The 21,784-nt window shown below is 41.3% G+C and overlaps 2 protein-coding genes across 2 annotated transcripts in view; one reads left to right on the top strand and one right to left on the bottom strand.

Moving 5' to 3' along the window:
* Positions 1 to 8,142, bottom strand: part of Rab2b (RAB2B, member RAS oncogene family) — a 19,866-nt gene extending 11,724 nt beyond the window's left edge. Inside the window, exons 1-3 of the mRNA XM_034497970.2 lie at positions 7,948 to 8,142; positions 7,672 to 7,743; positions 4,438 to 4,505 (exon numbers count right to left, since the gene is read on the bottom strand). Of these exons, the coding sequence (XP_034353861.1) occupies positions 4,438 to 4,505; positions 7,672 to 7,743; positions 7,948 to 7,993 (186 nt within the window). The 5' untranslated portion in view covers positions 7,994 to 8,142. The remainder of the gene's footprint in view (positions 1 to 4,437; positions 4,506 to 7,671; positions 7,744 to 7,947) is intronic.
* A 119-nt stretch (positions 8,143 to 8,261) lies between these two features.
* On the top strand, positions 8,262 to 21,649 carry Tox4 (TOX high mobility group box family member 4). Its single transcript, XM_034497967.2, has 9 exons — positions 8,262 to 8,406; positions 8,571 to 8,639; positions 13,561 to 13,803; positions 14,661 to 14,921; positions 15,227 to 15,457; positions 18,561 to 18,641; positions 19,161 to 19,904; positions 20,243 to 20,406; positions 20,567 to 21,649. Exons 1-9 carry the CDS (start codon positions 8,401 to 8,403, stop codon positions 20,625 to 20,627), a joined length of 1,860 nt encoding a protein of 619 aa, XP_034353858.1. The 5' UTR covers positions 8,262 to 8,400; the 3' UTR covers positions 20,628 to 21,649.
* The last annotated feature ends 135 nt before the right edge of the window (positions 21,650 to 21,784 follow it).

Below are 21,784 nucleotides of genomic sequence, written 5' to 3'. Positions count from 1 at the left end.
GCAAGACCCTGTCTCAAAAAACAAACCAGAAAGTCACCCAAAAAATATTATGTGTGTTCAATCATCCTGTTAGAAAAGTTTTCATATTTCTGGAATAATTTCTCCTCAGAAAACTCAGGAAATGAAAGTCATCCTTATTCTATAGCCAGGAAAACTATAATAGAGACATGGAACATGAATGGGTTTTTATAACATACCACCAACTGGTAATAGTGCTGACACTACAGTGACATTACAATGCTTGTTTTGCCTGCATGCTTGATGTATAGCATGTGTATGTCTGGTACCTTTGGTGCTCAGAAGATGGCACTGGATCCCCTGGAACTGAAGAAATGGATGGATAAGCCACCATATGGGTACTGGGGATCAAACTCAGGTCCTCTATAAGAACAACAAGTGCTCTTAAGCACTGAGCCATCTCTCCAGCCTCTATAATAACATTTTAAACTATTTTTTCCCTAGCAGTATATCATGAACTGTAAGAGACAATCACATATATTATCTCATTTAACTCTTCTAGTATCCCTAACGTAGACTGATATTATTCTCCTTCAAAAATGTAGGAAAAAAATGCTTAAAAGGGTCAAGTTCAATAACTGACCAAGAAGCACACAGCAGAGCTGAAATGTAAATGCAGGGCCATAGTGCTTCATGCACAGAAGCATTTCAAACTAAACTGGGGTATAAATGTGAGTAACTTACAGTGACTTCCTCCCCATGCACACCTCTGTAGGCATTATACAATTCCTTAGCCTGTTAGAATTCTGATAGTTCTACAATTACTAGAAATTCTGGAAATTACCAGAATTACAAGAATTTACCAGAATTTAGTAATTCTGGTAATTCTAGAAACATGCTGAAGATTTGAAAAGCACCTTTGTCCACTAAGAACTCTGTAGAGCTCTATTTGCTCTGTCATAGTACACCCCAGATCTTCCTTGGTTCTGATTTGCTTTCATTTCTTACTTTTTGTTCTCTTCTGCTCTATTCTAAAATCTTCCTCAGTCTTCCTTATAGGGTGAGCTGGCACACACTGGTACCCCAGTACTTAGGAGGCTGAGACAGAAAGGATATTGCCTAGCCAACCCAAGCTACACAGTGAGCCGGTCCCAAAAAAATCGAGGTAGGGGTGGGAAGACGTTGGGGTGGAAGATTATGACATACAGAAAGACAGTCACGGGATGGCTTCCAGCTGACAACCAGGAAACGTCGAAACATCAAATCTCTCCTGCTGCAGGGTATTTGACCACAATATGAACCCTGAGATTGTGTTATTTACTGGAAAAATCTGTGTTTAGTTGTGGTGTGGCTCAGCCTTAACATGAACCTTTAATCCAAGGGCTTTCTGCTTGAATACTGTAAACAGGATTAAACAGTTGACAAGAAGTGAACATAGGATTATAAAGAAATAACCATAGAGAGGGAGTCAGGGGGACGGATAGCAAGACACACAGGAAGTGGAAAAGAGGGACATTCAGTTTGAAGAAAGTTTTTTGACAGAGGGGCAAATCTTCTGGGACCTCGGCAGAGGAGAAGGTCAACTGGGTGCTTTCTTTGCCTCTCTGAGCTAGCTGGTTTTCACCCTTAGCTCCTGGGTTTTCATTGGTAAAATTCAAAGATGGAGATTTTTGTTTAAAAACAACACTTCACTTTTTCTCTTCTTTTTTCTTTTTCTTTCTTTCTTTCTTTTTCTTTTTTTTTTAAGATTTACTTATTTATTTTATGTATATGAGTACACAGTAGCTGCTCTTAAACCCACCAGAAGAAGGCATCGGATCCCATTGCAGACGGCTGTGAGCCACTATGTGGTTACTGGTAATTGAACTCAGGACCTCGGAACACTCCACTTTCTCATGTCTGTCATGTTCGTGAGCACTTTGGAGGCAATGTGCTGGAAAGACTGACTGTCTAGTTCAACTTAAATGGGTCCCTATCAATCTAAAATAGCCTTGCCCTTGATCAGCTACAAAACGTCTAAAGCAGCAAATAACTAACATGGAGTCTTCTTGTTTTGGTTTCATTTTGTGAAATTCTATAGCCTTGACTAGCTTACAACTAACTCATGGTGTAGTTCAGGCCAGCTTTGAATTCAGGTTGTTCCTCCCTCTGCCTTTTAGGCACTGGCCTTTGGGCTATTTGAATGAGACTGGGACCCCAGGCTCATATATTTGAATGCTTGGGCCCCAGTTAGTAGAACTGTTTGGGAAAGATGGCCTCGATAGAGGGAATGTGTCACTAGGCTTTGACCTTTCGGCCTGTGGGTCAATATGTAAAGCTCTCAGCTACTGCTCCAGTGTCATACCTGTCTGCTTCTTGCCAGGATGATCACTGAATAACCTCCGAAACTGTAAAGAAGCCCCGAAGTTTCTTTTATAAGAGTTGTCTTAGTCATAATGTCTTCTCACAGCAATAGACAACAAATAAGACATAGGTGTAGGCAAGCCCCCACACCAAGTTGAACATGGAACTTTGATGAAGATTTGAAATTTCTCCCAAGTGAGAGCAAGAAATATAGTTTGAAATATCAGCTATAAGTCAGATACTGGTTTTGTTGTTGGCCTTTTGTTGGTGATGAATTTTTTTGGCTTAGTTTTTGTTGGGGGGGGGTGGTATTTTTTTTTTTCTTTTTGTTTTTTGAGAAACCTCTCACTGTCTTGACTGGCTTGGAAATTTATGTAGACCAGGCTAGCCCTGAGCACTGGGATGACATGTATCACCATACCAGTCTTGCCATGTGGTTCTTTTTTTTTTTTTTTGGTTTTTTTTTTTTTTTTTTTGGTTTTTCGAGACAGGGTTTCTCTGTGTAGCCCTGGCTGTCCTGGAACTCACTCTGTAGACCAGGCTGGCCTTGAACTCAGAAACCCCCCTGCCTCTGCCTCCCAAATGCTGGGATTAAAGGTGTGCGCACCACCACCCCGGCTTGCCATGCAGGTTCTTAAGGATCCTATCCACAGGCTCATACAGCTGTCTGTAAGCTTTCTTCATGACCCAACCATTTCTCATGTCAGCACTTAAGGAAAGAGAAAAAGCCAGCAAGCCAGCAGCATGGCCATGAAATATCACACACAAAAGCAATATATCTAGATTAGGCAAAACTACACCATATCATGCCAAACTTCAAGAGTACTTCATTGATTAAAATTTAAAACACAGGTAACTTTTACCTTCGATTTTCATATCTGGGCAAATAATCCATGGAAATTCTCAAACATTTGTATAAAATTATAATAAATTAGAATGTTTAATGAAGCTGTGCAATAGTTGAAAACTAGAAATAAAATTAATGTCCATCAATGCAATGGAGGCTGGCTAAATAAATACATGGTACATACATCCTGTGACTATGCGGTTGTTAAAAGAAGTGAGTCAGATCTGTATTTACTCATAGAAAATGTCTCCAAGGTATCAAAACTACTATACAAAAAACACAGCTATGTCTACTCTGTCACAATTCTACACATATTGATACTAATGAAAACAAAAATCTTATGCTGGCTTCTTCTCAGTAAGCAAAGCACTTGCCATGCAAACTTGACAACCTGAGCTTGGTCCTTGGGACCCTTTCTTGAAAAGATGGAAAGAGAACCACTCCACAAAGCCGTCATCTGACTTCCACTCACACCAGGTCACACACACATACTGTCAAACACACAAGCAATAAATACATTTTTTAATTAAAAAAAAAAAACCAAAACATTACTTGCATTTGTCTGACTATCTATCTATCTATCCATCCATCCATCCATTTATATCTACTTATTTATTTATTCATTCATTTTATAGGCTAGTCTGGCCTACAACTAATATCACACAGAGATCCGCCTGCCTCTGCCTCCTCAGTGCTGGGATTAAAGACATGTGCTACCACTGCCTGGCTGACAGAATCCTATTATTAAGGAATTTCAATGCACAAAAGTCTAAAAGAATACACACCGAATCATTAACAGTGGGTTCTTCTGGCAGAATAGCAAGAATGTGACACAGAAAAGGGCCTTATGTAAGAGGATATTCACTTTTGGCTACATAAACTTTGATTGCTTTTCAATTTTTACTGTTTTAGTTGAGTCTATTATTATTATTATTATTATTATTATTATTATTATTATTATTATTATTTTGTTTTGTTTTTTCAAGACTGGGTTTCTCCGTATAGCCTGGGCTGTCCTGGAACTCACTTTGTAGACCAGGCTGGTCTTAGAGATCCATCTGCCTTCACCTTCCTGGGAGTCAAATCATTTAAAATAAAAAAGGTATGATGCTTTGTTTTTGACCTGAGTATCTCAGTGTGTAATCCCTCCTGGCTTGACCTTTCTTGGGCATCTTGCCTCATCCTACAGTTTTAAAATTACAGGTATCTAGCACCGCACATGGCTGCATTAGCTTCTATTGTTATAACTGGGTCTTGGTCTGGTACTAAATTGTTTTGCCCTCTCTTACCGTATCCCAGATTTGCAGTTTGATTTGTTTTCCATCGATGTTGACCATACGTGCTCCAAACTCCACACCTGTCAGTGAAGGTCGAGAGGACAAAGATGACTGTAATGAACACATACAAGTTAATCTAGAGGCTCAAACTTTTTCCCAGTGTTAGAATAAACGAGTCCTTTGTCTTCACTCATTGACATTCAGTCCAATAGTGGTTATTGCTCCAATTGAATTTGTGTTCCTTTTGGTTTCTTTTCTAGAATTAAAAATCCACAGACTGGGGATGTAGCTCACTTGATACAATACTTGTCTAGAATGCAAGAAGCCCTGGATTCAATCCCCAAAACCACATAAAATTGGGCACAGGACTGGAGAGATGGTTCAGCAGTAAAAACAAAGCATGTATATGCTTCTTGGATTGGAATTGGGTCTCTGGCACCTCATCAGATAATTCATAACTGCCTGTAACTCCAACTCCACAGGTCCAATAGCCTTTTCTGGGCTCTGTGGGCACCTGCACACTCACACACATGCGCATCCACATGCAAACCCCAGAACCCCTTAACTGGCTCTCAAGAGACAAAGGCAGTAGGAGTACTAGGATCACAAGTTCAAGGTCATCATCATTTGTATAGCAAGTTCAAGGTTGACCTGAGGTTACTCTCTACCTACAGGGTTTTTTTGTTTTTTTTTTTTTTTTTTTTTTTTTTTTTTTTTTTTTTTTTTTTTTTTTTTTTTTTTTCAAGACAGGGTTTCTCTGTGTAGCCCTGGCTGTCCTGGAACTCACTCTGTAGACGAGGCTGGCCTCAAACTCAGAAATCCACCTGCCTCTGCCTCCCAATCTAGCTACAGGTATAACTCAGTGATAGTACAATTGCTTAGCACATAACTCACCCAGTTTAATCCCTTGCACCAAAAAGAAACAAGTGGATTCTAAGTCATAGTGACCTAAGGAGAATACCCAGATGCAGATATGGGAACAAAGCTAATTAAGATAAAATAAATACAAGTAGTCTCACTGTTCTGATTTTATAGTCAGGATAACATTTGCTGTATTAAGACCATTGCAGGGGTTGGGGGTGGAGGTGGACTGGAGAGATGGCTCAGTGGTTAAGAGCACTTGGTCTTAGAGCAGAGCAGAGTTTGGTTGCCAACACCCATGTCCAAGGGCTCACAACTCCCTGTAACTCCTGCTGCAGGGTGTTCAACAATCTCTAGCCCCTGCAGTCACCTGTATGCATATGTGCAAATACATAAGCACATACATACAAATAAAACATTTAAATATCTGAGGGGAAAAACAACACATGATGCCAGAGCTAGTTCTTTCCCTAGGTCTGGTTTTACAAATTCTGGTAATAAACTAAGTTTGATTTATTACATAAGCAGTTGATTTATTTTTAAGGCCTTATAATGATGAAGACTCTATCTAAATCATCTCCTACTAGCCTTAAGAAAAATGGTACTGCAGTCACTGTAACAATTTGCAAATAATATCTGAAGAATGTGTACTCGATTCAAAGCAAGTTCTAGGACAGCCAGGGCTATACCAAAAAACTCTTGTCAAAAAAAAAAAAAAAAAAGAAAAAGAAAAAAGAAAAAAGAAAGAAAAAGAAAAAGAAAAGAAAAAGAAGCCACTATAGAAAAGTTTTGTGACAACCAGTTCCCATAAAATGAACTGCAAAGCTACAATTCATAGAAAAAATTTTTAGAAAATTAACAATTCTAGGACAAAAAAAACTAAAAGAGATGAATAAATTCTTAGGAATGTTAGTTTATACTGAAATCTTCCTAGGTAATATTTAATTCTGCAATTTTTTTCAAAGAACTTCTAAACTGTTTGAAAGTAATATAAGTATGTGTAATATACATGGCTGGTACCTGTGGAGGCCAGAAGAAAGCAAAGGATCACCTGGAACTTGAGTGACATGATTACGAACCGAAATGTGGTTGCTGGGAATTGAACACTTGTCCTTGGGAGAGTAATCAGTGCTCTTAACTGCTGAATCAGCTCTCCAACCCCACTGAAAGCATTTTTTGACAGTGTCTCAGAGTGCTGACTAGTTCTATGTATGAAGCAGCACTTCTTAACTGCAATTCTAAAACTAGTTCCATTTGCAATTAAGGAAGCAGCCTAAGAAACAGATCTTCAAAGACAAAATTTCTTCAACCACTAGTAATTCCCAGAGTGCACTGGCATTAACCTCTTTCAAAGCAGTATGGAAACTGATGAGCTGATATGGCTTTTGGCATTTTTCTATTTCAAGGCAAAATTCATCTCTTTCAAGGACAATATTTCAAAAAGACCAAAAACCAAAAAACCCCACTGCATCATGTACAGACAATTCATCACCTTTTCTTTTTTAAAAATAGTATTTTACATATAGCATTTAAGTTCATATTTCCAAGAAAGATTACTAATCTAGCTTTACCTCAACAATAATCAAAAGATTTTTTTGGGGGGGGGAGGGGGAAATTCACTGTCAATTTTTCTTTCTTTCAGAACAGTAAGATTGTAATTTCAACGAGTAAGAAACTAAAAAAACAGGCTGAGCATCGAGGTGCATATCTAATCCAGCATTTAGGAAAATCAAGACTTACTCAAAGTCATTGTCAGGCTACCCATGGAGTTCAAAGCCAGGCTCAGCACAAAAACAAACTTATTAAGGAAGCCCATGTGATGGGGCATGCCTGTAATCACAGTACTTGGAGGCCAATGCAGGAGGGTCTCTGGGAGTTCGTGCCCAGTGTGGGTCATATAGTGACTCTGGGGCTCTCCTGGACTAAATAGCCAGAATTTGCCTCCAAAAGAAGAGAAGGTGGAGAGGAAGAGGGGGTGGGGGTGGAGGAAGAACTAGAATAGTCCTTACCTTTCCAGCCTTAAAAAAAATCGTATGTCGATGTTTACTTTGAAAAACATGTGAGGCTGGTAGTTAACCACAAACTATAGATGAGATGTTTAATAAGCGGTCATGTTTCCTTGGGATTTTTCTATAAATATACAAGTTGCATTTGAAGAAAAAAAAATCGTGCGGCAACTGGTATTTATATTACATCCACCTCTAAAGTTACCTTTCAGTCATTTACCCTCCACTTACCAGCTTTTACCATTTTTCATATACCACGACTTCAGACTAAGGTAGTGAGAAGTAACTTTTTATTTAGAATATTGAGACTGTTAACTTTCTCCTTTAGCAGTTCTGTCAGCTAGCTTTTATCTGTTCCGGAACGAGGAGATAAGCTTACCTATTGTGAGGTCGTGCACAGGCTGGAACCGCTTGTCCGTAAACTGAAGGAGGAGACATGACTTACCCACACCTGAAAAAGAATGGTGTACATTAGATGCACGTCACCCGGGAAGCCGCAGGCTCCCAGGCGGGGTACAGGGTCTAAGGGGCAGAGCCCCGCCCCCGGAGCTCGCCCCGCCCCCTCCACTCAACTCCGCTCACCCCGCCCCGCCCCCAGCCGATTTTGGAGGTAGGATTCCCGCCCCAACCTGGAGGCGGTCCGTCGGCAGGTTACCTGTGTCTCCAATGATGATGTACTTGAAGAGATAAGCGTAAGTCATGGTCCCGAGGCGTCTGTGTTCCGGGTCCTCCCGATTTCTACAGCTACTTACCTCCGACCTCTCTAGCCACTCAATCTACCGATCTCCTTATTTGCCTCCGCTCAGGCCCTTCTAGCTCAAGCTGCGTCTCTATTGCTCTCCCCAGAAATCTTCGCTGGATCCGGAATACCAGACGCCGGCTCTAGGGCCGCCCCATGCTCTTCTACTTGCCATTATTCCACCAAGCTCCAGGGGGCGACAGCGATCCTTCGGGCAGCTGGGATCGCGACTGGTTGCGTCCCTGACTCGGTCCAATCATGGGAGAAGGACGCTCCTCCTTGAGGAAGTGACGCGTTCGGAACCTAGTAGGGGCGGTGGGAGCGATGCGGACGCGGAGACGCTGAGACGCTGGTAGTGGTGTTGTGAAGATGGAGGTAGGCGCTGAGTATGGAGGGTTTATGAAGGTCCGCGGCCGATTAGTGGAAGCAGAAGCGGGAATGCAGGGCAGCGAGGGGGGCTTGGGAGTGCTGGGAGGGCTGGGGTCTCAGCACGCCCCTGTTCGGCTCACTTATCCTCGCGACTTTCTTTTGGTTTTCAGTTTCCCGGAGGAAATGACAATTACCTGACGATCACTGGGCCCTCGCACCCTTTCCTGTCAGGGGCCGAGGTGAGCAAAAGCTGCTGATGCTGGGGCGCCGGAGAGCCTAGGCAGCGGTTGGGGAAGGACGGTGGGGGTGTGCGCGGGGACTGGCGGGAGCTGGAGAGGACTGTGGCCGAGGCTTCGAGCGCCTCTGAGGACTGGAGGGGGAAGAACCGAAAGCGGCTGTCATCAGAAAACCAGGATGTTGAAGAGACGGCCTATTTAAGGACATAGTTTCAGTTCTGAATAGGAAGAACGAATGGAATTGTTCTTTGGTTGGGGTGAAATAACTAACAATCTTGGAGACAGCAAGAAAGAAATTTTTTTCAGTAAAGAAATCGAGATAAAGAGAGTAGTTTATCTAGCAGGGATTAACCTCGGACGGTTGTTAATTCTTGAACTCTGTAGGGGTCCCTTTTATGTGAAATGTCTTCTCTGATAAAAGTGGTTAATCTTACTGACAACGTGGCTTCTGTTTGCTTTGCCAAGGAAGGACAGAGGGAAAGAAATAGCTGCCAGAGAACATAAAAGGGGTAGAGTGCACCTGTTTCCCAGTGATCACAGACTGAATACTTCACCTTTGGATTACTTGTCAAATGACTATAATAATAGGGTTTGTTTTGCTTTGCTTTTTAAAGGTGGTGTGAAGTAGAAATAATGGTTGTTGCAGGTTCTAAGGCCTTCAACAAGGGTCTCCTAAGACCACAGGAAAACAGATACTTTATGATTCATAACAGTAGCAAACTTATAGTTATGAAATAACAACGAAAATAATGTTATGGTTGGAGGTCACCACAACATCAGGAACTGTAACAGTAAAGGGTCCATGCAACATTAGGAACCTTAAGACCCACTGCTCTAAGATATTCTGGAAAACTTTTGGTTAACAGATTTCCCTAGTATAAGCATAACACTTATTTGGGCAAGCAAAAGGAAAAGGTTCAGTGTATGAACTTTTCCCGTTTTTTTGAGAACTTGAGCCTTGGCCCATCTTTTGAGGATTTTATACTATGCCCCTTCCCCGAAAAATGCTGTAAACTCATTTGCATGGTTTTGTTTTTTTGTTTGTTTGTTTTTTGTTTTTTTTTTTTTTTTGCACCAAAAGTAGTTGTCCATTGCTGTTGTGTGGTTGTGTGGGCTTATCCTATAGGAACATTGTTATAGTTGAGAGAGGATTGGCAGTGAGTGATTGCTAGCTTGCTTTTGGCTTTTTATTTTTTGTTTTTTTGTTTTTTGGTTTGGTTTTTTTTTTTGTTTGTTTGTTTGTTTGTTTTTTTTTTTTTTTAATAAAAGTCTCACATAGCTCTGGCAGTCCTGGAACTCACTATATAGGCCAGGCTGACCTCAAACGCAAAGATATCCACCTGCTTCTGCCTTTGCAGTAAAAAAGTCTTCCTATTCAGAACAGAACTCTTTCCTGGGATTAAAGGCATACTCCAGCACTCCTGGCTGCTGGTTTATTTTTTAACATATTATTATTGAATATTCTCCTAAGCAAAGGGAAGTGTGACTCAAATGAGTGGCAAAATGAGAAAGGAAACTAAGTCTTGTACTTGGTGATTTTATGCTATTCCTGAGGTCTCCATGATCTAAATTTCATTGTTCGGAGTGCAGTAAGTCACATTGCCCTTATTTACAGGAAAGTGTATTTTAAAAGTAAATACAAGGCTGGGTATAGTGTTATACATCTTTCTAATCCTAGCATTTGGGAGGCAAAAACATGTGTATCTCTTTTGTTCCAGAATTACATAGACCATGTTTCCAAAAAGGAAAAAAAAAAAAAAGTAAATAACAGCTTTCAAATTTTTCCTGCCAGTCTTGTTTATGAAGTTGATCAAAAGCAAACCCCACAAGCAATGGCACTTTTTACATCCAGGGACTAGGTAGGGAAGCACTGGCCTATTGGTGCTGGACCTTGATGCAGCACAGACAGAAAGAGGAAGGACTTTCCAGGCTTGTTTCTGCCCATTGTTTTGTTGTGCCGGTTCTGTTGAGAGGAGGGGACATGCAGCTAAGTTTTAAGCTCCATTTCAGTGGCTTCCTTTAGGCCTGGACTCTGTCCTTGTTACTTACAACTTGTACACCTGCTTGTTTCTGCCTCTCAGTGATTTTTTTTTTTTTTTTTTTTTTTTTTTTTTTTTTTTTTTTTTTTTTTTTTTTTTTTTTTCTGAGACAGGGTTTCTCTGTGTAGCTCTGGCTGTCCTGGAACTCACTCTGTAGACCAGGCTGGCCTTGAATTCAGAAATCCACCTGCCTCTGCCTCCCAAGTACTGGGATTAAAGATGTGCGCAACCACTGCCTGGCCTCTCAGTGAAATTTTAAACTTTCTGTTTTTGTTTTGTTTGGGGGGATGGTTTGACTGTGTAGTCTTGGCTGACAGCAGTCTTGCTGTGTGACTAGGCTGGCCTTCATTCGCCTCTGCTTCCTGAGTTCTGGGATTAAAATATATGCCACCATGCCTGGCTTTTAACCTTCATGTTAATGAATGTATGGCTTTTGTTGTTTCCACCCTTAATTTGAGCCATCACAGATAACTTAAAAATAGGTGATCTTTTTAAAGCAATTCTTTTTGAAGAACAGTCATTTCTCAAGTTTGTTTGGTTTTTATTTTGTTTTGTTTTTTGTATTGTCAAAAAGAAAATAGCTGCTGCCCCGATGGAGTATTAGCCATAAAATAATAGAAAAAAAAATTGACTGTTCAAGTTAAGAACTTCTTTATATCAAATGCATCATTATAGGGGCTGGAGAGACTGTATGTGTATGGGTGTTGTACCTGCATCTATGTCTGTGCACCACATGCCTGGTGCCTGTTGAGGTCAGAAAGAGGGCAAGAGATTCCTCTGGGTCTGCATTTATACACATTTGTGAGCAACCATGTGGGTGCTGGAACTGGAACCTTGGTCTTCTGGAAGAGTAGTAGTTTTTAAAATAATGGATGGCTGGTATATAGGTCATTTTTAGAGTTTTTGCTTAGTATGTGGGAGATTCTGAGTTTGAACCTCTGGACAAAGGGAAGAGGATAGAGAAGCACAGGGAGATAGGATGAGAACAGGGGAGGGATACTAGTTTTCATGTTCTGTGTGTCTGTGTACATGCAGAGGACAGAAGGCATTTGATCCCTGCAGCTAGAGTTAAAGATAGTTGTGAGCAAAGTGGGTGCTGAAAACTGAGCCTGCGTCCTTTTTGAGAGCAGCAACTGTTCTTAACTGCTGAGTCATCTCTTCCGCCTCTCCTTCAATCAGCCTCTAAGCAATCTTTATTGTTATTTTTAATTGCATTACATTTTATTTACTATGTATGTGTTCACATGCAGTAAAGAGGGGTGAGGGGTGGAGAGCAGGTGAGTGATCTCTCTCTCTCTCTTTCCCTCCTTCTCTCTCTCCTTCCCTCTCTCCCTCTCTTTCCCATGCGGGGCCAGGGATTGAACTCACGTAGGTAGGCTTGGTGGCATGCACCCTATCCAATGAACCATCTCACTTAGCTCCTTGACATCTTACAGACATAATCCTCAAACTGGCTTTTCCCTTTAAAAAGCCCAGAGCCCAGAATCATTCAAACTAAGTGCTTTGCCTCTAGAGTGCTAGGACCGAAGGTATGTGCTGCCACACCCAGCTTGTTTTTGTTTTCTTGAGATAAGGTCATTCACTGGATGGCCTGAAACAAACTACACAGCCCAGCCAGGCTGAAACTCATGGTCGCCTTCCTGGCTGAGTCTCTTCTCCTGCCTGCTGAGATGAGTATGCACCATTGTTCAGGCCATCATCTCCATTTTTATAGATAAGGAAAACCTGTTGAAGGTCGTGAGCTGAGACCAGCACAGCTCTTTCTACAAAGCCTCCTGCTTATTACTTATAACAGTTTATTGTTCCAAATGCTTCTATTTTAGTTTTTTAGTGCCACGAGGAAACTGCCAAATATACCTTAGGTTGGACATTGCTGTTAGTTCTGTGGACCCTGCACAGAATAAGAGTGAAGCTGGGTGTGATTACACTATTATAATTCCAGCAGCCAAGAAGCTTGTGATTTGAGACAAGGTCTTTAAAAGAAGCTGGGTGATGGGGCATGCTTTTAATCTCAGCACTAGAGAAGCAGAGGATGTCAGACCTCTGTGAGTTTGAGGACAGCCTAGTGTATAAAGTAAGTTCTGAGATAGCCAAGGCTATTATGCAAAGAAACCTTGTCTCAAAAAAACAACATAATAAAAAATAAATGAGAGAAAGAAAGGAGAGGGGAGAAAAGGTGGGTAGGGTGTGGAACAAACCCAAAACCTAGAAAGGACTGAATTGTAGTCTGACTTAGGAAGGGACAGGGTCTTTAGCCAGGTGCACAAATCTTTCCTCCTTTGTTTACATTTTAGGTTTTTAGACAGGGTCTTTTTGTATAAGGTTACTGGTCTCAACTTCACTTTGTAACTATTATCCATCCTTTTTTTAATTATTGGGTCCCCAGATCATGTACTCTAAGAATTGTGTTGCTAACACTGATATTTCTGAAATGGTGAGGTCCTAAAAAACTCTTCATGTAAATATCTTAGAGGTAAGTTTTCCATGGTATTGTTTTTTAGGACTTGCTCCAGATGAACCTCAAACAACAAAGTGTGATTGGCTGGTCAGCAATGGATTCTGTGGTCTAAAGATTTAGGTGTAAGCACTGTGAAGTAACTGGTGTCCCTTATGTCTGTGGTGGAGATTAAGCATCATAGACTGTTTCCTTCTTTGTGTTTAAAGATTTTACTAGACCAGGAGAAATAATTTAAGACAAAGATAGTAAAGGTTGAAAAGAGAAAATAAATGACCATTGTGAGTGGTGCTGGATTCTTAGGTATGTCTCTTGGCCACACATTTAAAGGTTAAAAAGAGGTTTATTTGTAAACTGAGTTCTATGGAATCTTGTTATAAAGTGAAATACTTCTCTTCCTACTAATTCTTTTCCCCGTTTTTCCATACAGACATTCCATACACCAAGCTTGGGCGATGAGGAATTTGAAATCCCACCTATCTCCTTGGACTCTGATCCCTCACTGGCTGTCTCAGACGTGGTTGGCCACTTTGATGATCTGGCAGATCCCTCTTCTTCACAGGATGGCAGCTTTTCAGCTCAATACGGGGTCCAGACATTGGACATGCCTGTGGGCATGACCCATGGCTTGATGGAGCAGGGCGGGGGGCTCCTGAGCGGGGGCTTGACTATGGTAAGAAGTAACAGTGGTAGGCTCACCCAAGTGCATAGAAATGGCTTAAGGAGAACAAAAGCTAATCCCTGTTGCCTGCCAAACTTGGGTAGTACTTATTCCCTGTTCTTATAGCTAAAGACTGAACAACAAAGTCTTCATTGTACCTGAATGAGATTTTCTTGAAAAAATAATTTTAAATTGTAAAATATCCAATGTTGGCTATTTTGAAATGAAAATTATATTTTTAAAAAGGGTTTTGTTTTTTGTAGTAGCCTTCATATTCTGGAATTTTAATGTGTAAGTGTCATATTGAGTGATTTATTTTAAAAATGGGCTATATTTATTTAAAATATAGTAATTGTAGACTCTGATATGATAAACATAGGGTTTGCAGCACTTTGTCAGCCTCACATCCCCATCTCGTGTGTTTGATGACAGACGGCTGTCTCCACTTCAGCTTCTCTGCTCTCACTGCCCATGCATTACAACTTTAAAAACTATTATTCTAGAAATACAAGTGGGTTTAGCTTGTGTGCTGTATAGGACCCACAGATTATATGGAATGAGTTATTTGTCCTTTTCTGTTTTTGAGATAGGTTCTCACTATGTAGTCCTAACTGACTTAAAATTCACATATGTAGATCAGACTGGCCTCAAACTCAGAGATTTCACCATCTGTCTCTTACCTCCTGAGTGTTGGAACTCAGGGTAGGTAATACTAATCCTGGCCTCCTAACATGTTTTTTATGCAGACAGATTATCTGATGTTCTGTAGGATTTAAATGATGGTGGGCTACATAAGCCCAGGGATTTATAAGAAGGGGGACATGGTATTTTAATATTTAGTGTTTAATTAGTCCTTCTGCTTCTCTCAGGACCTGGACCATTCTATAGGAACTCAGTATAGTGCCAACCCACCTGTTACAATTGATGTACCAATGACAGACATGACATCTGGCTTAATGGGACACAGCCAGTTGACCACTATTGATCAGTCAGAACTGAGTTCTCAACTTGGTTTGAGTTTAGGAGGTGGCACCATCTTGCCACCTGCCCAGTCACCTGAGGATCGTCTTTCAACTACTCCTTCACCTACCAATTCACTTCATGAGGATGGTGTTGATGATTTCCGGAGGGTGAGGCATTCCCCGCCAAAGTCGATTCTGTTACTCCAGGGTAAAATGCTTGTCATATAAAGGCTAGTCATCTTTACTTGATTCTGGGTTCTCTTCTCAATCACTGTTCTTAGTAATACTCAGATAGGACTTTGGACACCATTGCTTCCATTTTTAACTTAAATGCCATGGCTGGCTACTTCCCTCCCTAGCTGCTGGGCCATCTCTCCAGCCTAGTTTGCTCCTGTCAAATCCTTTTCTCAAAGTTCTCCAGACCCAGTACTTCCCTTCTGCCATCTTTTAATTGTCCATTTTTCTCCTGACAGCAACTTCCCGCCCAGAAGACAGTGGTAGTGGAAACAGGGAAAAAGCAAAAGGCCCCCAAGAAGAGAAAAAAGAAAGACCCCAATGAACCCCAGAAGCCCGTCTCTGCGTATGCATTATTTTTTCGAGATACGCAGGCTGCCATCAAGGGACAGAACCCGAATGCAACCTTTGGTGAGGTTTCGAAGATTGTGGCTTCCATGTGGGACAGTCTTGGAGAAGAGCAAAAACAGGTGAGTAGTGGGTAGTAAACATTTCTCAGTGGACTGAGCCTTACTCAGTGCTCTGTTGGTCTGAGAAGAGACATCATGATCAAGGCAACTTTTTTTTTTTTTTTTTTTTTTTTAAGATTTATTTTACATATGAGTACTCTATCTGCATGTACACCTGGGTGCCAGAAGAGAGCATTAGATCCCATTACAGATGGCTGTGAGCCACCATGTGGTTACTGGAAAGTGAACTCAGAACTCTAGAAGAGCAGCTAGTGCTCTCAACCGCTGAGCCATCCCTCCAGCCCACAAGGAAACGCATGTAAAAGAAAGCACTTAATTGGTGCTTGCTTACAGTTTCAGGGGTTTAGTCCGTTCTTATCATGGAGCATGCAGCATGCAGGCAGGAGTGTTAGAGAAGTAGCTAAGAGTTCTACATCCAGATCTGCTGGCAGCAGAAACAGGGACACTGGGCCCAGCTTGGCTTTTAGAATCTCAGCACCCACTTCTAGTGACATACTCCCTCCAGTAAGGCCACACTTTCTAATATTCCTCAAACAGTGCAACTTTCTGTGACTAATCATTTAGATGGGGGGGGGGGGGGGGAAGGGGCGCATTTCTTTTTTTTTTTTTTTTTTTTTTTTTTTAGATTTATTTATAAGATTTAATTTATGTATGTGAGTACATTGTCTTCAACTGACACACCAAAAGAGAACATTGGATTCCATTCCATATGGTTGTGAGCCACCATGTGGTTGCTCGGAATTGAACTCAGGACCTCTGGAAGAGCAGTCAGTGCTCTTAACCTCTGAGCCATCTCTCCAGTCCTGCTCACACATTCTTTATCTTAAAAGTTTCAGGAAAAAAATTGTTTTAATTTAGTTATTTTTGTTGTGCTGGGTAGCAAACCCAGGGCTTTATACATGCTAAGTGTCTGCTCTCCAACTGAGCTCTACCAAACCCTTCACCAAACTATAAGTGGGACTGCAGATTGGCCCTCATTGGGTAAAGGCATCTGATGACCTTGAACCCAGCATTCTTCATGGTGAAAGGTACGAATGAACTTGTCCTCTAATCTCTACATGCATACCCAAAAACATATACATGTACACACATAATAAATAATTAATAAAGTTTTATTATAAAAATACTACATCTCGGGTAAGAGACTGACTGCTCTTCCAGAGGTCCTGAGTTCAATTCCCAGCAACCACATGGTAACTCACAACCATCATAATGGGATTTCATGCCCTCTTCTGGTGCGTCTGAAGACGCCTACAGTTCACTCACATACATAAAATACATCTTTTTAAAAAATACTGCATCTTTCCTAAGCTGTAAAATAACCATCATTCTTCTTTACTAATGGTGAATTCTACCAGGTGTAGTGGTGCTTGCTTTTAATCCCAGCACTCAGAAGGCAGAGGCAGGTGGATCTCTGAGTTTGAGGCTAATCTGCTCTACAGAGTAACTTCCAGGACAGCCAGAGCTACACAGAGAAATCCTGTCACAGACGGGGGTGTGGGGGGGAGGAAAGGGAAGGAAGGAAAGAAAGAAAGGTGGGAAGGGAAGGAGGGAAGAAGGAAAGAAAGACAGGAAGGAAGAAAGATGATAGATCTAAAAATGGACTCTGAGGTTCTCTGCCCAGTTAAGGTCATAGCTTCTAAATGATAGGGTTGGACAGTCTTGTTCCCTTAACTTGAAATTCCATGTGACAGCACTGTGCCTTATTCTTTGTGTCTTCAGCTGTTTAGTTTAGCTTTCCAAAGCCTTGAAATTCCATGTAACATCCAATAGTGTCTAATCCCTCTTTTGTCTTTAACTGTTTAGTTTTTAGGTTAACTTTCCGGAGCCTCCTGTTTTTTTTCTGTTGTAAAGTTAAGGTATTTCTTGATAAGTTGCACATTGAAACTATCCCTTGGGGGGCTGGAGAGATGGCTCAGAGGAATTCCCAGCAACCACATGGTGGCTCACAACCATCTGTAATGGGATCTAATGTCCTCTTCTGGTGTGTCTGAAGACAGCTACAGTGTACTCCTATAAATGAAATAAATAAATCTTTTTTTTTTTTTTTAAAGAAACTTTCCCTCAAAGTTTCAGGTATAGTTTTATTAGTAACAGTTTTCTTATCAAGTGTAAGCTTGAAAAGTATATATAGTCTCCCTTAATTTAAACAGAATTAAAAAAAAATCAACTGGTAATAATGGTATGTGCATGTTGTCCCAGTTATACTGGGGAGTGGAGGGCAGGGCAGGGCAAAATACCTTGGCCCCAGTGATTTGGGTCCAACAACATATTGAGACACACATACACCATCTGTTTAGGAAAAAGAAGCTGACACGGTAGCATACTGCTGTGGTTCTAGTACATAAGAGGTAGAGGCAGAGAGGAACATGAGTTTCAAGGCTAGCTTGTGAAGTGTGTGTGTTGGTGGGAATGAATGGTATGAATCATCAAGACATGTAAACTGAAGGTAGTTGTAATTATTACCTTATGTGCCTGTATCTTCTGTCAAAGTAAATCCTCAATATCTAAAACAAAAAGCTGAATTTGTTTTAACCAAATGATGGAATATGGCTGGCTATAGCTGGAAGTTACTTCTGTCTGTTAGTTGCTGTGTTGTTATTCCTTGTAGCCTTTCATGTGTTATTTTTGGGTTGTTTTGTTTTTTAAGACAGGGTTTCTTGTGTAGTCCTGGCTGTCCTGGAACTGGACATTTAGGCTGGCCTAAATTTCATAGAGATCTATTGCCTCTTGTGTTTTAAATAGTGTGTTACATTCTAATGACCAAACAAGTCACAGAGATAGCCCAGATTCAGTAAAATAGCCTTCAGCTTTTGGTATAAGAAGGCACATACAAGAAGTAAGGACTCTTGAGGTCATCTTTGACAACTTATACATTTCCTAAGGGAAACATGTCTGAGTTGGGCAGTATTGAGCTAAGTATATTACTGATCTTACAATTTGGAAATGGTTTTATGCTTTATATGGCAATGAACATGGAGCTGTCGACCTCCTCGGTGTTTTCACTCAAGAGTGGTCCGTGAATGGTTGGACTGAGTTCCTGATGGACAATACATTTACCAGTCCTACCAGTGGTTCATTTGAAACACTATCTTTTCTGTAGGTGTATAAACGGAAAACTGAAGCTGCCAAGAAAGAGTATCTCAAGGCACTAGCTGCTTATAAAGACAACCAGGAGTGTCAGGTAAGGTTACAATAAATGGTATCCAATTATTTTATTCCAGTCGTTATAGGTAAATCATACACGTGCACGCACACACGCCATGTGCATGTGTACATAGAGCAGAGAGCCAGGAAACTAAATTGTGAAGAGGCTGTGAGAGCTGGTCAGCAGTTAAAAGCACTGGCTGTTCTTGGGATGGATCTGAATTCTGTTCCCATTTCTCACATGGTGACTTAGGACCATCTGTAACTCCAGTTCCTTAAGATCCTGTGCTCTCTTATGACCTCCTGAGGCATATATACGGTACACATATGTGCAGGTAAATACACATACACATAAAAAATAACAGTGTTAAATTTTAGAGCTTCCCTACCCAGTATTTCAATCATAAGCTTTGTAAATAAGTGTTTTAGTTTATCCATTATTTTTTCCAGTGTTTACTTAAGAAAGTACTTACTTTTCTATGATGTCTTTTCTTGGTGTAATGAGAATGAATGTGTGCTACAGTGGAGAGTAAATTACTTGTTGTTGGTCTTTTAGGCTACTGTGGAAACAGTGGAATTAGATCCCGTGCCACAGTCACAGACTCCTTCACCACCTCCTGTGACTACTGCTGATCCAGCATCTCCAGCACCAGCCTCAACGGAGTCCCCTGCTTTGTCCCCTTGCATTGTAGTTAATTCCACGCTTTCATCTTATGTGGCAAACCAGGCATCTTCTGGGCCTGGAGGTCAGCCCAATATTACCAAATTGATTATTACCAAACAGATGTTGCCTTCTTCTATTACCATGTCTCAAGGAGGAATGGTTACTGTTATCCCAGCCACTGTGGTTACCTCCCGTGGGCTCCAGCTAGGCCAAACAAGTACCGCTACTATTCAGCCAAGCCAGCAGGCCCAGATTGTCACACGGTCTGTGCTGCAGGCAGCAGCAGCAGCTGCTGCTTCTATGCAACTGCCTCCACCCCGACTACAGCCTCCTCCATTGCAACAGATGCCTCAGCCCCCAACTCAACAGCAAGTCACCATTCTTCAGCAACCTCCTCCACTTCAGGCCATGCAACAACCTCCACCTCAGAAAGTTAGAATCAATTTACAGCAGCAGCCACCTCCTCTGCAGAGCAAGATTGTGCCTCCACCCACTCTGAAAATACAGACTACTGTGGTCCCTCCAACTGTAGAAAGCAGTCCTGAGCAGCCTGTGAACAGCAGCCCTGAGGCCCACACGGTAGAGGCAACCTCTCCAGAAACAATTTGTGAAATGATCGCAGATGTAGTTCCTGAGGTAAGCCTTATTTTGTTTCTTTTTGTTGTTGTTGTTCTTTGTTTTCTTTTTAAAGATAGGGTCCCATGTTGGCCAGGACTATGGACTCATTATGTAGCCAAAGATAGTCTTGAACCTGATTCTCCTGCCTCTGCATGTCAGCTTCACTTTATAAAGTTATTTTAAAATGAAATTCTTTAAGAGTCTACATGTCATTGTACTTCCTGGAGCTGTAAACTTGGTTATAAGTAAGAACAAGAACTCACCTTTTTCTGGAGCTCCTTATAAAGGGGGTATGGCAGATGTTTTGACTAGGTAGTAGTACTCTAATCCATCCTTGTCATACTCCCTGTTCTAAGGTGGAGTCTCCTTCTCAGATGGATGTTGAATTGGTGAGTGGATCCCCTGTGACACTGTCACCTCAGCCTCGATGTGTGAGGTCTGGTTGTGAGAACCCTCCTGTTATCAGTAAGGACTGGGACAACGAATACTGCAGCAACGAGTGTGTGGTGAAGCACTGCAGGTGAGTTTAACAGTCTACATAACTCAAGAGCTGGTGAGGCCAAACTGTTGGGGAGCATGGCCTTGGGTGGGTGGGTGGGTGGGTGGGTAAGTATCTGACTAGAGATGCTCCTAGAAAACGTTCAGTTGCTTCATGAGTTTGTGTTTTCTTTCTCTCTTAGGGATGTATTCTTGGCCTGGGTGGCCTCTAGAAATCCAAACTCTGTGGTGTTTGTGAAGTAGCCTTCCTCTTCTCCAAGCCTTGAAGATTCATCTGCTGGACATGAGTCCAAAAGCCTGTTTTTGAAACACAAGCTGGGCTTCTGGTAGTGCCTCACCTTTACCCATAGTCCTTCATGCCTCCACCTCCCTTTTCTTTCTTCAGCAGAGGCCAGCAAATTTACTGTAATTTAGAATTGCTTTTTACTCTCAACTATAAGCAAAATTACCAGCTTAATAGCTAGTACAGGAAAAGGTGATAGGAGCAGATCATAGGGGTTATTAGAAGAAATGTGTCAGTAAAGTTGTCAGAGGACTTGCCTACAATGTTATTGGGAGAGTGCCTACCTTTGTTCTAGGAGGAAACCGCACTGGGATAAGAGAGGCTGGGGGGTTACAGCTCAGTGGTAACGTGCATTGGGTTTAAATCCCAAATAAAAAGAGGAATGAAAATACTGATTTAAAATAAAATGTGTGATAACCCCTTTAAAAGGGAACTACTATTATTAATATACACAGTGCTATAAGGATGAAGGTCTGTAGGCCTGGGGTTATGGCTTAGCACTACAAAGCTCTGAGTTCAGGCCCCAGGCAGGAAGATCTGGAGTTCAAGGTCATCCTTGGCCCACTAGTGAGTTTGAGAACAGCTAAGATACACGGAGGCAAAGGTTTTACGGAACATGATGGCCCATACCTTTAATCCTAGTAGACGGGAAGATTTTTGAGTTAAAAGCCAATCTGAACTTACATAAACTTGGGAGGCAAGAGGCAGGTTGGATCTCTTATGAGTTTGAAGCTACTAGCCAGGGTTACCTAGTGAGATCCTATCTTAAGGTTCCCCTCCCTGCCCCTGACAAAAACACAAATTTTGTTTCTGTCTCAAGTCTCAGCACATTGGGCAGAGCAAAAATGACATCATCTAGAACTATCTTTTTCTCTTCAAATATTTCTTTACCTGACTTGGCTACCAGTTTTGCATGTAAGAAGCAGAACTCTATACCCCTAATAAGAGGTTTTACAAAGTAAAGAATCTGTGTTTGATGAAACATCTTTTAAATGTGCATTCATTTACATAATGTTGCATAGGCCAATTCTTATATTCTAAGCTCTTCTTTTAATTGAAGGTATCTTGTTTTTCTTAGAAATAAACTACAGTCTAATAAACAAACAACAAAGCTACA

Source organism: Arvicanthis niloticus, chromosome 3, assembly GCF_011762505.2.
Source record: "Arvicanthis niloticus isolate mArvNil1 chromosome 3, mArvNil1.pat.X, whole genome shotgun sequence".
In the NCBI taxonomy this organism is placed as follows: Eukaryota; Metazoa; Chordata; class Mammalia; order Rodentia; family Muridae; genus Arvicanthis; species Arvicanthis niloticus.
Note: the sequence above shows the minus strand (reverse complement) of the source record. Positions and strands in the feature narration are given on the sequence as shown.